Below are 18,567 nucleotides of genomic sequence, written 5' to 3'. Positions count from 1 at the left end.
TGTGTAAAGGAGAAAAGAAGGAAGGAAATGGGGAAGGAAGGAAGGGAGGGAGGAAAGGAGGGAGGGAGGGAGGAAGGGAAGGAGGAAAACAGGTACTGAAGAGGCCTCAGCAGTAAAGGAGCTCAGAAGGGGCCAGAGAGAGCAGGAAGAGAATCCACTAAGGGAGGAGAAGGCAAATCATAAAAAGAAATGGAAAAATTAAATAAAATGCTGTGGGACAGATCCGGGGCAGTGTGAGAGTGTGTGTTCCAGATCCGAAGGGGAGAAGAATCAAGGAAACTTGCCTGCACTGTGAGAGGACTTACACCAACCTTGATTTGACCCCAGGGGCAGACTCTATCATCCCGTTATCTCCCCCACTTCTCACAGCAGGGCTGGGGTCTTCAGGTTGAAACTTGGTTCCTGTGATTTATGAAGCCTTAACAGGTAGAAACTAGCCTTCCTCATATACTCCATCTAGATTGAACCAAAACATCTTATCTCTATAATAATTAACTTTTAATTTAGTGTTATTGCCGTTTACAAAGTAGCCTCATCCATGACCCTGTATGGTCTTCATATCAGTGCCACAAGATAAACGGTTAATATAATAGTTACTCCCTGAGAGCTGTCTGGCGCTTTAGAGTCCGCAAAGCAACTTGCCTGACAAGGTCGTCTTGTGTGGTCCCCACTCACATTTCCATTAGTCCCTTAAACCCCAGTCACACCCAGGGAGATCCATCTCCTCCAGCTTCCGGGACATGTCCTGCTGCTTTACACTTCATTGTCTTTGCAGATATTAACAAACAGGTAGAATGGGTGGACAGATGGGCAGAACTCTTTTCAGCTCTTCACAATCTTCACCTCCAGAAGCCAGGTCTTCTGGAGGGAGGACCAGAGTAGCTGCACCTGAGGGACTGTCTAGAGTCCTCCCCGGTGGGGGGGAGGGGTGCTCGTCACCGGACAGGCACACCTGGCATTCTGTGGCTGCCTCTGCTTCTGTGGAAACTCCAGAAGGGGACTCAGGACCAGGGGGATTATGGGACCTACAACACTGCCTCTGGCCAGTGAAGCACACACACACACACACACACACACGTGTATACACCTCTGCCCCAGGCAACACAAAGAAGGGAGAGCTCACACAGTCAAACCCACTTCCTTTGCTGTTGGGAGAAAAGAGGAAAACTCTATACTCACTACAAAGTGGGACAGTGACGGAGGGAGAGAAATCCCCGCACACACTGTGCTGTATTGGCTTACTTCTGCCAATTTCTGATTCTTGTAGATGCCTCACATGCCCCCACTTTCAGCTCTTTCTTCTGAAGAATTCATTCAAGACAGCTCATTCTGTTTGCGGAGGGCACAAAGGCGTGGGCCAGGGACAGGTCAGAAGAGCAGGGCATTCTAAGTGGTTTTCTCTGATTCAAGATGGGGGTAAAGCAGAGATTTCTAAGGAGAAAATAAAGCATACAGTTGGAAAAAATATACTTAATCATGGTTTTTTTTTTCAGATTTGGAAAATAGCCTATCATTTCAAAGTACAAACTATAGAAAGTAAACAAAGTTCAACAAAACCCTCTGGGCTGGTGGAGAATGGGCAGAAGAAATATCTTCTCTATATTCATGCTTTCAAGGACAAGGCCAGAGATTTCTTGTGGGACTCACCAGAAAGGAGGGCCAATTAAATGTTTATGTTTAGCATAAAAGGGCAGAGGCAGTCTTTACCTACCAGAGACCAGGGAGCCACTCTGGTGACCCCCCAGCACTTAAACTCTTAAACAGAGGCCCGGGTAGAAATCCATGGCAGTGCCCAAGCAAGCCTGCCTTTTTCTAGAATTGAGACTGGGACACAGGGCAGGCATATGACAGAGAAGAGAGAAAGAAGCTGTTGCTGGGACATCAAAAAATTCAGAAATGCTGGAGAACGTGGGTTTCTGGGGTGACTGGTTATGATGGTGTGTGTGTGTCAGTGTGGGTGTAAGAGAGAAGCTGGGAGAGGGTATTTGGTTGAAGGAGTGAGGGTGGTTCTTTTTTTAGCCTGGCAAATTGCCAGTGCATGACAAAAACCTTAGCACACCCCATATGGGGTGGCATGAAAGGCAGTTGGAAAAAAAAATGCCCCCCAAAAGAAAACCAGCTGCCAGAACCGTAACCCTGAAGCAAAAGTTTACTTGGCAGAGAAGAAAACTCCTATCCAGTCTTGAGGAGCCTAATCGAAATCACTTTAGGGGGAAGCTTGAAGATGGAGCTGGAATACCCTCCCATTTATCATCAAAGATAAAGCTCTCAGCAATCTGGACATGCAAATGGAGAGCTGTTTGTGGAAAGGATTCATCCAAGTTGTTCACAGTTGTTCAGTGTCGCCAAAGAGGTCATTCTCCTCTGCCCCTAAACAAGCAATAAACTATCTGCACGTGAGCTGATTTCCGAACCATAAAGGGACAGTGGGCAGACCCGGGACATTTGGTGTCTGCTCCCTATGAGGGGCTGCCCCACCGCAGCTCTCAGAGGCAGGCAGAGCCGTACAGGGCTGCATTCAGCAACTTGGACCTGAGTAAAACCACCCCGGAGGATGATGCCGCAACCGGTTACCCACAGGGATCAATGACTGGAAAAACAAGAAAGAAAACCTGAAACACACCACCTCGATATTTTTAAATAACTCTGAAAACGATTTCATTCCCTCCATCTAAAAAGAAATCGCTCCAACACAGAGTCTTCCTCAGTTTACAGAGATTCCAGGAAACACCTTGAGCTTTCTGATTGAAAGGGGTCGGAGGGGCAGCTAGATGAGAAAGCAAGGTTTTCCCCAGGCAGCCATCAGCGCCTGCTAAAAAGAAACCCATTTAGGCATGGATCTTCAGACAATTTTTTTTAAGGTTTATTATTTATTTATTTATTCATTCATTCATTCATTCTATTTTTGGCTGCATCGGGTCTTAGCTGCGGCAGGCGGGATCTTCATTGAGGCATGCAGTATCTTCTACTGTCTCGTGGGCTTCTCTCTAGTTGTGGCCTGCGGGTTTTCTCTTCTCTAGTTGCGGCCCACAGGCTCCAGGGCGCGTGGGCTCTGTAGTTTGCAGCATGTGTGCTCTAGTTGAGGCGCCCAAGCTCAGCAGTTGTGAGACGGGCTTAGTTGCCCCGCAGCATGTGGGATCTCAGTTCCCCAACCAGGGATCGAACCCACGTCCCCTGCATTGTAAGGCGGATTCTTTACCACTGGACCATGAGGGAAGTTCCTTCAGACAATTTTTTAAGTATTCATTTTAACCTGGCTTCCCCTAATGTTAAGACCAAGCAGAGATGGGGTTAATCTCACTCTCGATTAGCTGACACTTTCCCACGTTTTCTTTCCAAGACAACAAGTACATTGTAAAGACTCAGGAGGCCTTAAAAAGTCCAGCACTAAATCTTTTGATCACTTAATTCCCAAATCTTCCATGTTTGGAGATAATTTTCTTTATGAAAAGAAACTCTAACCTGGCCTGATTCCACTCTCAAACTTGCTAATGGAACAAAGAGGCCTCTCATTAGTCTCATCCCTGCGGCTACAGAAATCAGTGTCTCAGGAAGGGCAGGCAGGTTGTGCTTTAGCTCCAGGATGGTTTTGGCTTCTGCTCTCTTTGGCTTCCTCTTGCAGCATCTCATCCAGCTGAGCTCTAGCTAAACTAGACCCAGTAGATAGAAAATGGGGGAGGCAGGTGCCTAGGAGAAAGGGCTGAACAGTGATCAGGTTCACCCACCAGCGAATGGGCTCCCTTTCCGAGTAATGGGCTGCCCATCCCTGGGAGTGTTCAGAGATGGCACCACCCCATACGGTTGTAGAAGGAACTCCTTGGAATGGAGACCAAATGGGTTCAAAGACCCCTCCCAAGCCTGAATCCGAGTCTCTGTAACTACAGGAGGGGGCTTTCAAGGCACATATGAGAAACTTTATTATTTCTCTTTCCTTCCTCCATCAGATGTCTCTCTCCTGCCCCACAATTAGAAGTAAGAACATTTCACACTTTACTGAAGGCTCCATTTCCCCTTACCTCACTTCTCTGGGTAATGGTGGAGAAAGCCATCTGCCTGGTTAATCAAATCCCTCCAGTGACAAGAAAGACATTTCAACAGCTGAGATATGAGCCTATATTAATAATAGGTAATGTTTATTGAGCACTTACTATGTGCCCCACGCTGTGAGAAAGACTTTACATGCATTTTCCTATTTAATCCACCCAACAATCCAAAAATGGAAATGCTGTTGTTATCTATTGCAGCTAAGGAAACAGACTTACGAGATACGTTTGCCCAGCTGTGATGCCCCTGCATGTAGAGCTGGAAAAGATGTGGAGTCAGCACCCAAGTGTGTATATGAGCCGGCTCCAAAGTCCTGTGCTCCGAACCACTAAGCTTCACTGTTCAGCTGGCAATCCTTCCTTCTACTGTCAGTGTTCCTGTTTAAAGAGAAGAGGAAGGAATGTCCGTCTTCCCGAAGGAAGCTGTCCTACAAGGCTGAAAGGAGTAACAGCCCAGCATTCATGCATGCAAGGCAGCCAAGAAGGCTGAGAGCCTAGGGATGGGGAAGCGTTTGGGGGAATAAAACAGAGTCACACAGAAGTTGAGTTAATTCTCTTCAGGGTCCTAAATATTAACCTAAGTACAGTGGGAGCTAGAGGGGAGAATCAATTCAGGAAATCCAAAGTGATTAATTTCAGTCTTGGCATAATGGACAAATTATGGCACAGAGGCTACTGCAAAAGGGTTCTGAAGCTGATTCTGACTATTTGGCACTGGTGCCCTTGTCTGTATCTGTTCCATCCTTCCAGGTCTCCCAACCCCCAATTATTCTTTTGATTCCTAGTGCCAATGCCTTAGGCCAGTGTAAACTGGAAGTTTATAAAGGTTTTGTTTGTTTGCTTGTTTGTTTTGAATCTACATTTTAAAGTTGAGGGATTTCACATTTAACTAATCAGGACTTTCAGCTTCTCTTTAAAAAATTGGAAGATATGGCCCAAATTCCCACATAGGGCAATCGAGGATAGTGGCTACCCACTCTGGACAGGGTATATACCTTCCATTTCTTCACAGTCCCTACCACACCCTATTGCCTCATTCATTTACAGTATCTGCAGGTTTTTAGAATTTGTCACTGGTGCCTTAGACCTTTACAAGTAGCTCTGGCTACTTAGAGCCAGATTGATTATGGCTTTGGATTTAATAACTTGCTCATGCAAGAACATTACATGAATTCCCTCTACACACACACAAACACGCGCGTGCACACACACACACACTTCCCGTCCTGTCCTTCTGCTAATATAAAACTCTTGGTAGAATGATCTCAGAGCCCATCTGTATGGGTGATCAGATCACCACATTTCTGGGAGCACCCTGGCTCTGCCATGGATGCATAATTCTCTTTAGAAAGCGGACCGTCCACAGGGCTCTGGGCGCTTCCTCTTGTTATATAGCTGCCTGAGGTCACCGCCAATAAATTACTGGTTTAAGGAAAACAATGACAAGCCTTCTCCATGGAGAAGAGAGTTTTCTCACTCAATTATTTCCTAAAGTCATGCCCTCTCTCCCAGCTTGACACCATAATTTTTGAGGTAGCAGCACTGAGTCTGTTTGTTGTTTGTTCTTCGGATCCACACACCACACCTGCCACATGAGCCCAGCAAACTCTGAGAGTCATACATCCTCCTGGCAGTGGAATTAGTCAAGTTATGGTCATTGCACTGTCAATTAAGTGGCTGCTTTGTTAAAATGACTTACCAGAGTGACTCTAAATTGGCTGTATTTGTTTACTAGTCTAGCTTTTCTCTTTGTAAAGGCAATTTCATTAACTGTTGTTGACTGCTACAGAGCCTCAATGGAAATCATGAATAATCTCATTTTAGCGAAATCAGACCTTTTAGAAACTCAAGATATGACTTAAATTTAGGATAAAAATGGTACCTGGAAAACCAGTAATAACCTTCCTAATTTGGTATATAGCTGCAAGATGGAAGACAGGTTTATTTGCCAAAGTCATTTTTCACCTGTAGGTGTTGGTGACATAAGGAGCTGGGGAATGAGGAGTGGGCTGGGTGCAGTGGCAGTGGGGTGGTGGACCATTTCTCCCACCTAATATCAGCTTGGAAATAGTTGACATTTGATAGCATTGTCACTTTGAGATATGTAACCCTCTGTTAGAATGACATGGCCCTTGAGAAATAGCTTCCGTTTTAAAAAATTACTTGGGAAAATATTAACTCTGTCCCTTTGAGTATCCCCTACTGCCATCAAGGAAGTTGGGGTTTTTTCCTCTGTCAGAAACAAAAGTGGCAATTTTTCTTTTCAGAGACAGGGGAGGACCCAGGGAGGGGACAGGGGGACCTGGCGCTTTCAGAAGGCTTTTGATGCAGCTGCCTCCTGCCATCCACCATCGGGAGGAGGTCTGTCCCTAAGCTTTCTCCCCAACTGGCTTTGAGCCTATCTGGGGACAGAGTACAGCTTTCTGTCATACACAGACAGATACACACACATGCACACAAGCTCACACACAAACCAACCAGCTGCAGAGCGAGCAACAGGAGGTGGCAGAATGCTTGCCACTGTGTCACTGGATTTGTAAGCATCCCCTCCAAACCACGGCCAAGACTAGTTATTCCCTGGGCTAAAGCCAGCCTGAGAACTTGGGGACCCTGCCAAGCCCTGACAGCCCCTAGGCCTAGCTCTGTTGCCAGAGCCACACAGGGAAGTCATTAATTCATTAAACAAAGCTTCAGTAAACGATTAAGGAGTCCATCATTTGTTCATCAGCGGGCTAGCTGCATAGAGGATATCTGAGCATTCACTTTAAGAAACCTAGACTATTTGGGGGAGAGGAGAAAAGCTATACACTCATTTTAAAATTGAATATTGTCACAAGAGATGCCACTCAAATCAGCATGTAAGTAAATGCCAAATGACCTTTCAGAGGAAGGAGTTTCAGACAGTGAATCTCAGCATCAGAGAAAGCAGACGTTGTGATGTAATCGAGAGACCCTGGGCTTTGGAGCCAGACGGACTGGGTGCAGATACTCACTGTGTGATCACAGCCAAGTTCCTCACCCTCTCTGGACTTCAGTCTGCTTACCCGTGGAGTAGAGGTGGTACATGCCTTCCAGAGTCGTTGAGGGGATTATATGAGGTGGGCTGCATATTTCAAGCCTTCAATCAATGTTTGAGTTTTTTGTTCTGCTTTGTTTTTAAGAACATCAGAGCATTTAAAAAATCAGTTCAGGTAGGATTAGCCCAGAGGAAAACGACCCGAGACCATTCCTTAGAAAGAGGAAAGGAGGACTATCATAGAAAAAGTTATCATGTCTAGCGAATACTTTAGGAAGTGGAAAGGTATGAGAAGGGATTGTTTCATTTTTATCATATTGACTTTTTCCTGAACATGAAAATGTTTCAAGTCTACTATAGAAAATTTGGCAAGCACAGTAAACGCAAGGAAGAAAGTAAAAAATCAAATATAATTCTGTACCCAATGAAAACTCCTAGAAACACTTTGGCTTTCCTTCCAAACTTCTCCTAATTTTAACATAACTGAGATCACACTATATACACAGTTTGGAATCCTGGTTTTTGTACCTAATGTTTCATAAGCATTTTCCTCTGTCATTAAAAATTCTTTGCAAACATCATTTGCAATGGGGATATGGAATTCCACGTATGGGTGTACCAACATTTTCTCAACTATTACACTAACAGTGGACACCTAATTAGGGCTGTTCAGATACTTCACTATTATAAATAATGCCTCTGTGAACGTGAATACTTTTGTTGCAAAATCCTATTTCTTTAGGATGTTTCTATAGAAACTTATGGAATTACTGTTCTAAGGTTCCTGCTTAATATAAAGTGTTTTCCACAAAGGATGTCCCAACCCACATTCCCACCAGCCACAGGCGAGAGACAGTTGGTCTTATCAAATCCTGAGACCCAATATTATCTTTCGAAAGAAAATTTTTTGCCTAATTTGATAGTCACGAAATAGCATTTCATTGTTCTCTTAACTATCTTCTTCCTTCTCGCAATATACCTAAAAGGATCTAAAGGAGTGCTCAGATAAAGGAAAGGAGCTTTCTTTTGTTTGAAAACAATCAACAAATATTTATTGTGCAAATCATTTTACTCTGGATTTACCTTCTCTCCCCTTTTTGGGTGGGTTTGGGAGATTCCACTTTTCAGGTTTTAGTCATTGTGAAGATAAGAGTTTTGAGGTACAATGCTGCTGACATTCTGGGTCAAAACATACCGATTCTGCCACTACTAAGCTTCAAGAAAAGCAAGCCATGGAACCTGTCTGAAATTCCAGCCCTTCAGCCGATAGGATGCCTGTCCTACCTGGTTTATGGAAATGTGAAGATCCTGACATTTTATTAATGATTTATTAAAATTTAAAGTGCTTTTAAGACTTAAAAAATCTACATAACATAATATTATGTCCGATTTTATCCTGTCATTATTGTGTCCTAAATTGACAGTTTCTTTGAGTCCCACCACCTAACTCCAATATCAGCTTTCAGTAGATGAGGACCTTCACCGACAAATATTAGGGAAGGGGTCTAGACAAAAGAGGAAAAACTTATGCTCTGAAGAGATACGGTTCCCAGCCTACACACTGTCTCTGGAACACCTCCAGATTGAAAGGTTTCGTCTGGAAGAAAAAGGGGGTGGTGCTTAAGGTCCAGTCTGGGCAAGCCCTCTTCTCTCGAGGGTCCCAGAGTGGGAGGCGTCTGGGGTCCGCGTCGCAGTGCAGCCACCTCTCCCGGAGGCTGACGCTCACACCTCGGTCCCTGCTGTCACTCCTGCGGTCACCCCCGCCTGCGGTCGGTCGCACTATTTCTTGGTCCCGTCCTTCACTGGGTCCCCGGCCCCACCCAGGCTCTGCGCGGGTGGGAAGTGGAGCGAGACTGGAAAGCACTGTCTGGGCGCCCACCGCAAACCCCAGCCGTCTGGGGTTAAGCGTCCAGACTCCACCCCAACTCCACCCCGCCCTGCTATCCAACCTAATTTCTTACCGCTGCCAACGCTTGTCCTCCGTATTGGGTCGGACTGCAGATGCAGGGCCGGTAGATGTGGGTTCGAGTCTGCTTGGAATCTCCTGCCAACCCTGGCATTTCATCTCTGCAGGGCTGCTTCCTGTTTCCTCCGCCTGGGGGCTTTGCCAGGTTCACCGCTGTATCCCCAGCGCCTGGAACAGTGCGTGGCATGCAGTCAGCCCTCACTAAATACCTGTTGACTAAATGCATCTCTGTAATGGTAACACCCACAGGGGGTTGTGGGAATGAATGATTCTGTGCAAGTACCTTGTGATATGTTACAAAAGTACTATTCGCTAAGTTTCTCTAATAACAAAGCATAAATATGTATATATATATGCTTTGTTATAAGAGAACAAAGCATATATATATATATATATATATATTTTTTTTTTTTTTTTTTTTTAAGTACTATTCACGAATTGGTTACCCGGGAATACATACCTACTTTTCTATCACAGCCTCCCTCCAGAATTATGCCAAGTCATCCTACATTCTTCTGAAAGTGTTTCCTGACTCTAGTACTATTACTGTGGATGTGCATGCCTAGTTACACACAGTTGTGCTCTGAAGAAAGAATCTTTACTTATTTCATTTCCTGAATGGATTGCATGTGCTGAAAGAGCAGGGAATGGAGTCAGATGTTGGACCCGATGCCAGCATTGCCGCCTATTGGTCGGGTTACTCTGGCAAGTCATTTCCCCTCTCCGGGCCTCAGTGTCTCCATCCGTAGGCTTCCCGGTCTGGAATGCTACCCACGTGAGCAAGGATAGACGCGCCACACAGGGACGCGTCGGTCGCCCGCGCTTTCAACCTCCCTCCAGGTGCATCCTGCTTTCCGAAGTTGCGGCACGCCTCCGGGACGCCCTCCACAGCTCTAGACTCACGAGGTGATCGCGAGCTAGAGCTAAAGGGAACCGCTGAGGGGCTTCCCTGTCTTAGCCTGCGGGGACCGCCTGAGTGCTTACCCCCTCGCCCCTCCCTCGCGGCCTCCACCCGCTCATCTGCCCCTCTCCTCCCCACCCCGCCTTTCTCCCCGCCCCGCCCTCCCGCCCACCCGCGCGGCGCATGCGCCGCCCGCGGAGCGTGTTTTTATAAAAGTCCAGCTTCGACTGGAAACTTCAGTTTGTTGGCTGTGGTAGCAGGTAGCAAAGTGTCTCCTAGGACTTGAGTACTCCGGTAGCCCCCGCGGCTGGAGAGCAAGTGATTACCATGGACGGGTTCCATGTAAGTCGTTTCAACCTGCTTTTTCTTAAACGTATTACAAACACATGAATTTAGAGCGCAACCCCTCTCCGAGCGGGCAGAAACGACCAGAATATTGGAGGTGCCCGTGCCCCCGAGAAGGGGCATAGAAAGGAGTTTTCGTGCGCTTGGCTACGGTCGGGGTGGGGGAGCGGGTTGGACTGAAATCTTTTTCTAAGTAGAGGAGAAAAGATGGGAACGACCGTTTCGGTGGCTGCATGTGTCTCAACGTTGAGTTCGGCGCGCGCCGGGTTTGCACAATGTTTGCAAACAGAACCTTCTGTGCACAAGTGCAGAGAAGATGTGCGCGCTGCCAGAGACTGTGGGTCTCTTCCTCGGGGGAGCGGGGGTTTCTTTTGGAGCGAATTACATGATCTGAATTTGGAGGTGGAGGGCGGCGCGCCGGGGCTGACTTCCCAGAGGGAGATTGCGCCCCTGGTTAACTTTAGGGGCAAAGGCGCCTGGGGACCACTCTTGGCGTTGGGCGCGTGTTCGCTAAACTCTGCTGCCCGCGGAGCTGTGCCAGTGCCCGGGCACTGGGAGCAGAGGGCGGACCCACCGTGCCGCTTGGCTGAGGTGTCTGCGCGTTGGCCGCAGCAGGGAGGTGGCCGGGAGCAGCCCGCGCTACTGAGGATTGAGGGAGAGACATCGCGGGCGTCGCCAGCGCCGCGAGTGGGCCTCGGGGTTCTGGAGTTGGGGGTCGTGAAGAAGTTGAAGGAGTATATAAGCGGTCACGGTGCAGCAGCACCCCGAGGTGTGCGCGGGGGGCTAAGGGTGGAGTGAAGGGCTGGGAGGGCACCTGGGCTGCCGGTAGTTGCGGCGCAGACACGCAGGTGCAAGTGGGGAGACTGTTGGGCTCTCACCGAGCCCGGTTGCGCCATGTAACCGTCGGTGGTTTCCTGGAGCCTTTTGAAATCCCCTTGGTAGGGAGGCTTTTCGTTTCCCCCAGCGGCGCGCGATTCAAAGGCTCCCGCGGCGGAGCCGCCCAATCTCTCCCCAGCACCCTGCAGGACTGCGCCTGGCGTGCGGCGGAGCCAAACCGTTGGAGCCACTGCCTGCCGGCGGTGGGCGTGGTGGGCCGCGCGGAGGGCTGGAGCTGGACCACCCGGTCCCCAGTGCGCCCTCCGCCTGGAGGCTTCCAGCTTGCAGACCTCCCACCCCATTAACTGGATCCGTGGCGGGATGGGAAGCGACCCGGGAGAGTGAGGAAATGAAACTCGGGGCGAGGACCACGGGTGCAGACCCCGTGACTTTCCCCTCCCATTAAAATGCTGTGCTCGTTAACGTCCCAAAGGCGGCAAGTGATAAACATGGGTTTGGCAGAGAAACCCACGCCCCTGAGCGGCGCCGGTGGGAGTGAGGGTTCCCCGCTTCTGACACCCCACCCCCGCCCCCAAGCACCAAAGCCCTTCGTTTAAGACCGCATTCTTCCCCACTACGTGTTGCTTGAAGTACGTAATGGTTTGTGTTTAGACAGTCGTGGAGAAAACAGTGTTTCATGCCTTAGAATACGAGTCTTTGGGACCCCGCAGGGCTTCTTCCTCCCCTCTTCCCTTCCTGGCGAATCTTCATAGAGAAAGTTAATCCCAGCTCCTCGGAACACGAGATTCTACCCCCAGTCCCACCATCATGCCGCCTAGGAGTGGCCTCTTTGTGTTTTGTTTTGGTTTTTTTCCTCCCAAGGTTTTTCCTTCCCTCTAGTGGGCGGGGCAGAAGAGTTAGCAAAGATGTGACTTTGCCACCCAAAGAATCTCATCGCCCTATTGTTTTAAAGAATTTTGTAACTGGTTCTCCTAATGAGGGGTATAATGAAGCGACTATGGGGGAAGATGGGAAGAGAGTTGTAGGAGTCTAGAATAATTCCCTTGTGCTCTTACCCCAGTACTTTAGTGGGAGCAGAATTTCCTGAAGCAGGCCGGGCTGAGTTGGTTTTTATAAATTGCTTTTTTAAAATACCAGAAACATTGTTTTGAACTTCAGGTATGCCTGCCGAACTTGAAAGTGAATGTCCATTCCCTTGCCTTTTTCAGATATTCTCTTCAGATAATTACACAGAGGATGACTTGGGCTCAGGAGACTATGACTCCATAAAGGAACCCTGCTTCCGGGAGGAAAATGCCCATTTCAACCGTATCTTTCTGCCCACTGTCTACTCCATCATCTTCTTGACTGGCATAGTGGGTAACGGATTGGTCATCCTGGTCATGGGTTACCAGAAGAAACTGAGAAGCATGACAGACAAGTACAGACTGCACCTGTCTGTGGCAGACCTCCTCTTTGTCCTCACACTTCCCTTCTGGGCAGTTGATGCCGTGGCAAACTGGTACTTTGGGAAATTCCTGTGCAAGGCAGTCCATGTCATCTACACAGTCAACCTCTACAGCAGTGTCCTCATCCTGGCCTTCATCAGTCTGGACCGGTACCTGGCTATCGTCCATGCCACCAACAGTCAGAGGCCAAGGAAGCTGTTGGCTGAAAAGGTGGTCTATGTTGGTGTCTGGATACCTGCTCTCCTGTTGACTATTCCCGATTTCATCTTTGCCAACGTCAAGGAGGGGGATGGGAGAGACATCTGCGACCGCTTCTATCCCAACGACTTGTGGTTGGTGGTGTTCCAGTTTCAGCACATCGTGGTTGGCCTTATCCTGCCGGGTATCGTCATCCTGTCTTGCTATTGCATTATCATCTCCAAGCTGTCCCACTCCAAGGGCTACCAGAAGCGAAAGGCCCTCAAGACCACAGTTATCCTCATCCTGGCTTTCTTTGCCTGCTGGCTGCCCTACTACATTGGGATCAGCATCGACTCCTTCATCCTCCTGGAAATCATCCAGCAAGGGTGTGAGTTTGAGAGCACTGTGCACAAGTGGATTTCCATCACCGAGGCCCTAGCCTTTTTCCATTGTTGCCTGAATCCCATCCTCTATGCCTTCCTTGGGGCCAAATTTAAAACCTCTGCCCAGCATGCACTCACCTCTGTGAGCAGAGGGTCCAGCCTGAAGATCCTCTCCAAGGGAAAGCGGGGTGGACATTCTTCTGTTTCAACCGAGTCGGAGTCTTCGAGTTTTCACTCCAGCTAACACTGGACTTTTATACATTAAAAAACTTTTTCTGAAGTTACACATTTTTTCAGATATAAAAGACTGACCAACACTGTACAGTTTTTATCGACTGTTGGACTTTTTTTCTTGTGTGCCTTTAGTTTTTGTGAGGTTTAATTGACTTATTTATATAAATATTTTTTGTTGTTGTTTCATGTTGATGAGTGTCTAGGCAGGACCTGTGGCCAAGTTCTTAGTTGCTGTATGTCATTGTAGGACCGTAGAAAAGGGAACTGAACACTCCAGAGTGTATAGTGAAATCACTTAAGCTAGAAATTATCCTCAGCTGTTTGTAAATAAATACTCTGTCCATTCCAGTGGAACATTTTCCTTTTCCTGCTCTTCAATTGTTTGGTTACACTATGTGATTTTGCTGTAGAAGATGGCACTTTTAACCAAAGCCTGAAGTGGTATAGAAATGCTGGTTTTTCAGTTTTCAGGAGTGGGTTGATTTCAGTACCTACAATGTACAGCCTTGTATTAAGTTGTTAATAAAAGTACATGATAAACCTACTTAGTATTATGTTCTGATTTCTATTGACATTCCTTTTGGCTGGCAGAAGTCAAAAATAACAATAGATACCTGCATGGCATGTCAGATCCTGTCCTAGGTATTTTAGTTGTAATATTTTACTTAATCCTTATCACAACTCTGATAGGCTCTGGTTCTATTATTACTAACATTTTGTAGAGCAGGAAACCAAAGTACAGTAAGCCTAAGTGACTTGGTCAAAGTATAGTAAGTAAGCATAATGAATATCTCAAACCAGGTAATGTGACTTCAGTATCGGAAGTCTTAACCACTCTTAACTCATGGAAGTTTAGAAATATCCAGCCAGTACATATTCCTATGAAAGATAATCTTCCCGAAGGATAAATGTGCATAAAGAAGAAAAGGTATGCAATCCCATGTTTTAGATTTTACTACTATCATCCCCTTGTGTCCTCCAGGTCTGTGCCAGCCAGGCATTGTATGCTCTTCTCATCTACGCCTCTCAATCTAGATGTCGTCACGCCCTTTTGACAGGCGAGGAGACTGAGGTTCAGAGACTTGCCATAACTTGCACTTTCAAGGGGACATACCAGGAGCTGACTCCATTCATCCTTCCAGCCCTTGCTCTTAACCATTACCCACTGTTGTCCCCCAGAACACCTGGTCATAAGGCAACTGAACTGCTATTGAAAATAAAAGCCAAAAGCCAAAAGTGAATGTTTTCTTCATAAAATTAACCATGCCCAAAATACCCCTCTTTCAATATCTTCTATGCAAATCTCAACACTTAATATATTGCAACATCTAGCACCTCAAGGGTTCAGCCAAGCAGATAAAAGTTAAATTGGTGCTTTCAGAGCTCAGAAGAAAGGTCCATTGATGCAAGCTCCCCATGGCCCACGTTTTGCACAAGATGTTGGAGTCTTATGTAACATCACCCATAGCTATTTACACTACCATTGTGCAAGCTGCAAGCTCTTGAGTACATTTCAGCTCCGGTCTCCATTTAAAGGTAATTTCTAAACTGTAGTAGCCACACCTGTCTCACTTTGTGACACACTCACGGCACTCCAGGCATGCACTCAAAGATCATAACCAGGATATAATTAAGGCAATATTTGGTCTACTTTTCATAATTGTTTCTGGCACAGAAAATCCATTTTGGAGGAAAAATTGCAATGTCTTATCTTTCTGAGGCAAATCACATTTGTTGAAGACAAATTATAGATCCTGTGAAGGGAAATAATTTAATTACTTAAAATAGAATCCAATTTGGCTGTACATTTTTGCTGCAGTCTATGGAGCTGGGATAATTCAAAGTAGTATTCCTATTCCACTTGAGAACACAATTAGATTTTACATAGGAAATTATCTTGAGGTTTCTTGGTTTTTTTACCCTGGGAAGCCTAATTGGATCACCCTTCATTTAAGCATAGTTTTACATGTTCTCTCTCAAAGGCTTAGTCTTAAAGCCGTGACCATTGTAAAAGACTTCACTTGAACTTTCTCTATAAATATTTATTCTTGAGGAGACAATAGAAGAAATCTTTGGAAGGAATTCTTTTTCTTTCTCATCTTAGCTTGAAACCTTGTCACCCCAGATTCCTTGCCTCTGCCCTGGAGTCACGACAAAAGGAACTGAGCTGAAACAAAATTCCCAGTGTCACCAGTCTTAATGGATATTTCATTCTCCTTTGGAACAAAGGTGGGATATCTCTTTTTCAAAAAGAAAAAAAGCCTTGGCTCTCTCCCTGCCCTGAAAGCTCCCCCACCCCTATCATTCTCTGTCCTGACCCTGCCATTTCCAAGCGGCTCCAAAGCATTCCCTGTGTGGTGGTTTGTCTGACAATGCTGGGAAACCCAGTCTGCTGGCCAGCCCTTGCATGAAGTAGCTGATTGTTCCCTTTCCTCATCCCTTATGAATGGGGCCCTTGAAGGTCAGTAATGTAGATCCAGTTGTATAATGGAAGCTAAAATATTTAAATTGTATGCATGCTGCCAATAATGGCGTAAATATGACATCTGAGTTATTAATAACATTAAGCCTGTAACTGGGGAGGAAAGTGGATGTTTTTATCTTGCCAAGCCTTTGTTTTCCTAAAATGCCACTTGGCAATTCAGCTCTCCCTACTGTGGGCTTCTCAGCCTCCTTGTGTGGTTATGCCTATATTCAAGTAATCATTCTGGGGTACTCTTTTAAGAGGATAACCTACAGGCTTTATTTTAATAATTTCAACTAAGTGTCTGTAACTTTCTCCAAGCTTACTGTCAGTAAATAAAGGCACCGCAAACAGAATTGAGTTGTCATTATTCCCAGGTAATACTCACTTAAGAGGGTCAAGGACCGCTGGACACAAGAGTCACATTACCTTAGAAAAAATCTAGGCGGCCCCAACACTTGGAAATGTGACACTGAGCCTGGCATTGTGGGGATTTACCCAGCCCACTTTGAGGAGGTCTCCACTTGGTTGCCAAAGTGGCTTATCCGGTCAGTGCTGGAGAGATCCAGAAGTTAGCCAGAGGAATGGCCTAAGAGGAATGTTGGAGCCTCAGGGACCCATAAAGTAGTGGAGACAAATCCTTTCAGAGCAGTGTTTCTCAACTGGGGGTGATTTTTGCCCCCCAGGGAACATTTAGTAAGGTCCGGAAACATTTTGGGTTATCATACTGGGGGGTGGGTGGGTGGGTAGGAGGGTAGGTGAGGTGCTACTGGCATCTAGTGGGTAGGGGCCAGGGATGCTGCTAAACATCCTACGATGTACAGGACAGGCACCCACAACAATTACCCAGCCCAAAGTGTCAACAGTGTTCAAGACTGAGAACAAGTTTTTAAGGTGACGGCCATGGGATGAAAATTATTATCAATATAAGGATACATCCAACCAGCATAATTTCATGAAATTATCACTGGACAGGGTCCCAAGGTCTCCCTTTAGCCTCCTTTATTCTGTCTCATTTCAATGCTTTTTTACACCCAGTTTACTCAACTCACACAATCCTCTTTCACCCTGATTTCAATGTTACTTTGTCATAACGAACATATCTTCCTGCTTGTTTTCTGCTTTCCTGCCATTCTAAGAAGACATCTCACAAAGGGAAATACATGGTAAAGGGTGACTGCTGATGATTCTCTAGTTCCCACCCAATATCTGTCACTCTAAAGACCACGATGTTTACTCATTTAATCCTCACCACAGCCTGTGACTCAACTAGGAACACTTCCCATCTTTCTCCTTTTATTTGAAAAACAAACAAGGAGTGATTGAGGTACCAGCCCATTGTTCCATTGTCTGCAACTGATTTGGATTAATTTAAATCAATCCTGTTAAGTCCCATAATTAAAATCTTCTAAAACCTGAAAATCCTTCTTTCAACTGAAAATGCTAAACTGCTTGCAGGCTGAGCTGGAGGATCCACAATGTTAAGAAAGCCACAAAAAGGGAAAGAATTTTTCAAAATCAAACAAAGGTGCTCAACCAAACCTTACCAGGTGCTGGGTGTTTATCTGGCAGAGCCAGTCCACGATTAAGTTGATTTACATATTACAGTTCAATTAACTAGAACTCAACTCATCAACACTCTTAATCAAAGGGAATTACTTCCTCATATTTGACTCTGTCAGAAGGAAAGTAATATTTATTGAGAGCTCACTAAATTCCAGGCACTCTCATACATGTGATCCACACACAAAGAACCCATCAATCAGTTAGATGATATTGCTATCTGCATTTTCAGGAGAGGACACAAAGAGTTAAACTACAAATAAAGGGGTTATGCTCTTTCTGCTATGCATACTATAAATGGCATTAAAACAGAACCACCAAGGTCTGGGGCATGTCCTCATGTTCTCAATATATTCAGTCCAAACATCTCTATCTTTTCTAGGCCGAATCCTATGTGATAACAAAAACAGTTACCATTCACTTTGAGGGTTTCCTACATTAAATAATACATTGATTATTTAAACTCACAGCAACCCTATATAGTAGGAAATATTATTTTCCTGTTTTACAGATGGAGAAATTGAGGCAAAATTAACCCAATGCCATATATTTAATGGGTGGTAAAGCTTTGACACCAGGCAGTCTGACACCAGAGTGTGCCTTCTTAAGCATTATAGTAACTTTATTATTTTCTATGACGCTAGCCAGGGTAATAACCATGAGGTCAAAAAGATCCTCCATGCTCTCCAGTCCTCTTTAGGGTTCAATACCGGACACTCGCCTGGTTGTACTTTTTAAAGCAACAAAGCAGACACTGACATTTGAGAAAGGTTTTCACTATTAGTCATTGAAATAAAATGGGTTTCAGTGCCTGGCACATAGCAGGACCCAATAAATACTTGCTGAATGAGCTAATGAATGAACACCCATAAATTTGTATTCCTGAGAGCACACTATGCTCTAAGCATTCTGATTAATGTTTGTGTGAGACTTGACTTCCTTCCTTTACTCTTTCAGCCATTCTTTTTTTCTTTATTGAAGTATAGTTGATTTACAATATTGTGTTAGTTTTAGGTGTACAGAAAGCTGATTCAGTTATAAATATATTTTTTCAGATTATTTTCCCTTATAGGTTATTATAAGATATTGACAGTTCCCTGTGTTATACAGTAAATCCTTGTTGCTTATCTATTTTATGTATAGTAGTTTGTATCTGTTAATCTCATACTTCTAATTTATCCCTCTCC

General features: G+C 45.6%; 1 protein-coding gene across 1 annotated transcript; it reads left to right on the top strand.

The window, feature by feature from the left end:
• Nucleotides 1–10,196: 10,196 nt before the first annotated feature.
• On the top strand, nt 10,197–13,363 carry CXCR4 (C-X-C motif chemokine receptor 4). Its single transcript, XM_060106871.1, has 2 exons — nt 10,197–10,268; nt 12,317–13,363. Exons 1-2 carry the CDS (start codon nt 10,254–10,256, stop codon nt 13,361–13,363), a joined length of 1,062 nt encoding a protein of 353 aa, XP_059962854.1. The 5' UTR covers nt 10,197–10,253.
• The last annotated feature ends 5,204 nt before the right edge of the window (nt 13,364–18,567 follow it).

Source organism: Mesoplodon densirostris, chromosome 8 (assembly GCF_025265405.1).
Source record: "Mesoplodon densirostris isolate mMesDen1 chromosome 8, mMesDen1 primary haplotype, whole genome shotgun sequence".
NCBI lineage: Eukaryota > Metazoa > Chordata > Mammalia > Artiodactyla > Ziphiidae > Mesoplodon > Mesoplodon densirostris.
This window is presented reverse-complemented; position numbering and strand designations above follow the sequence as displayed.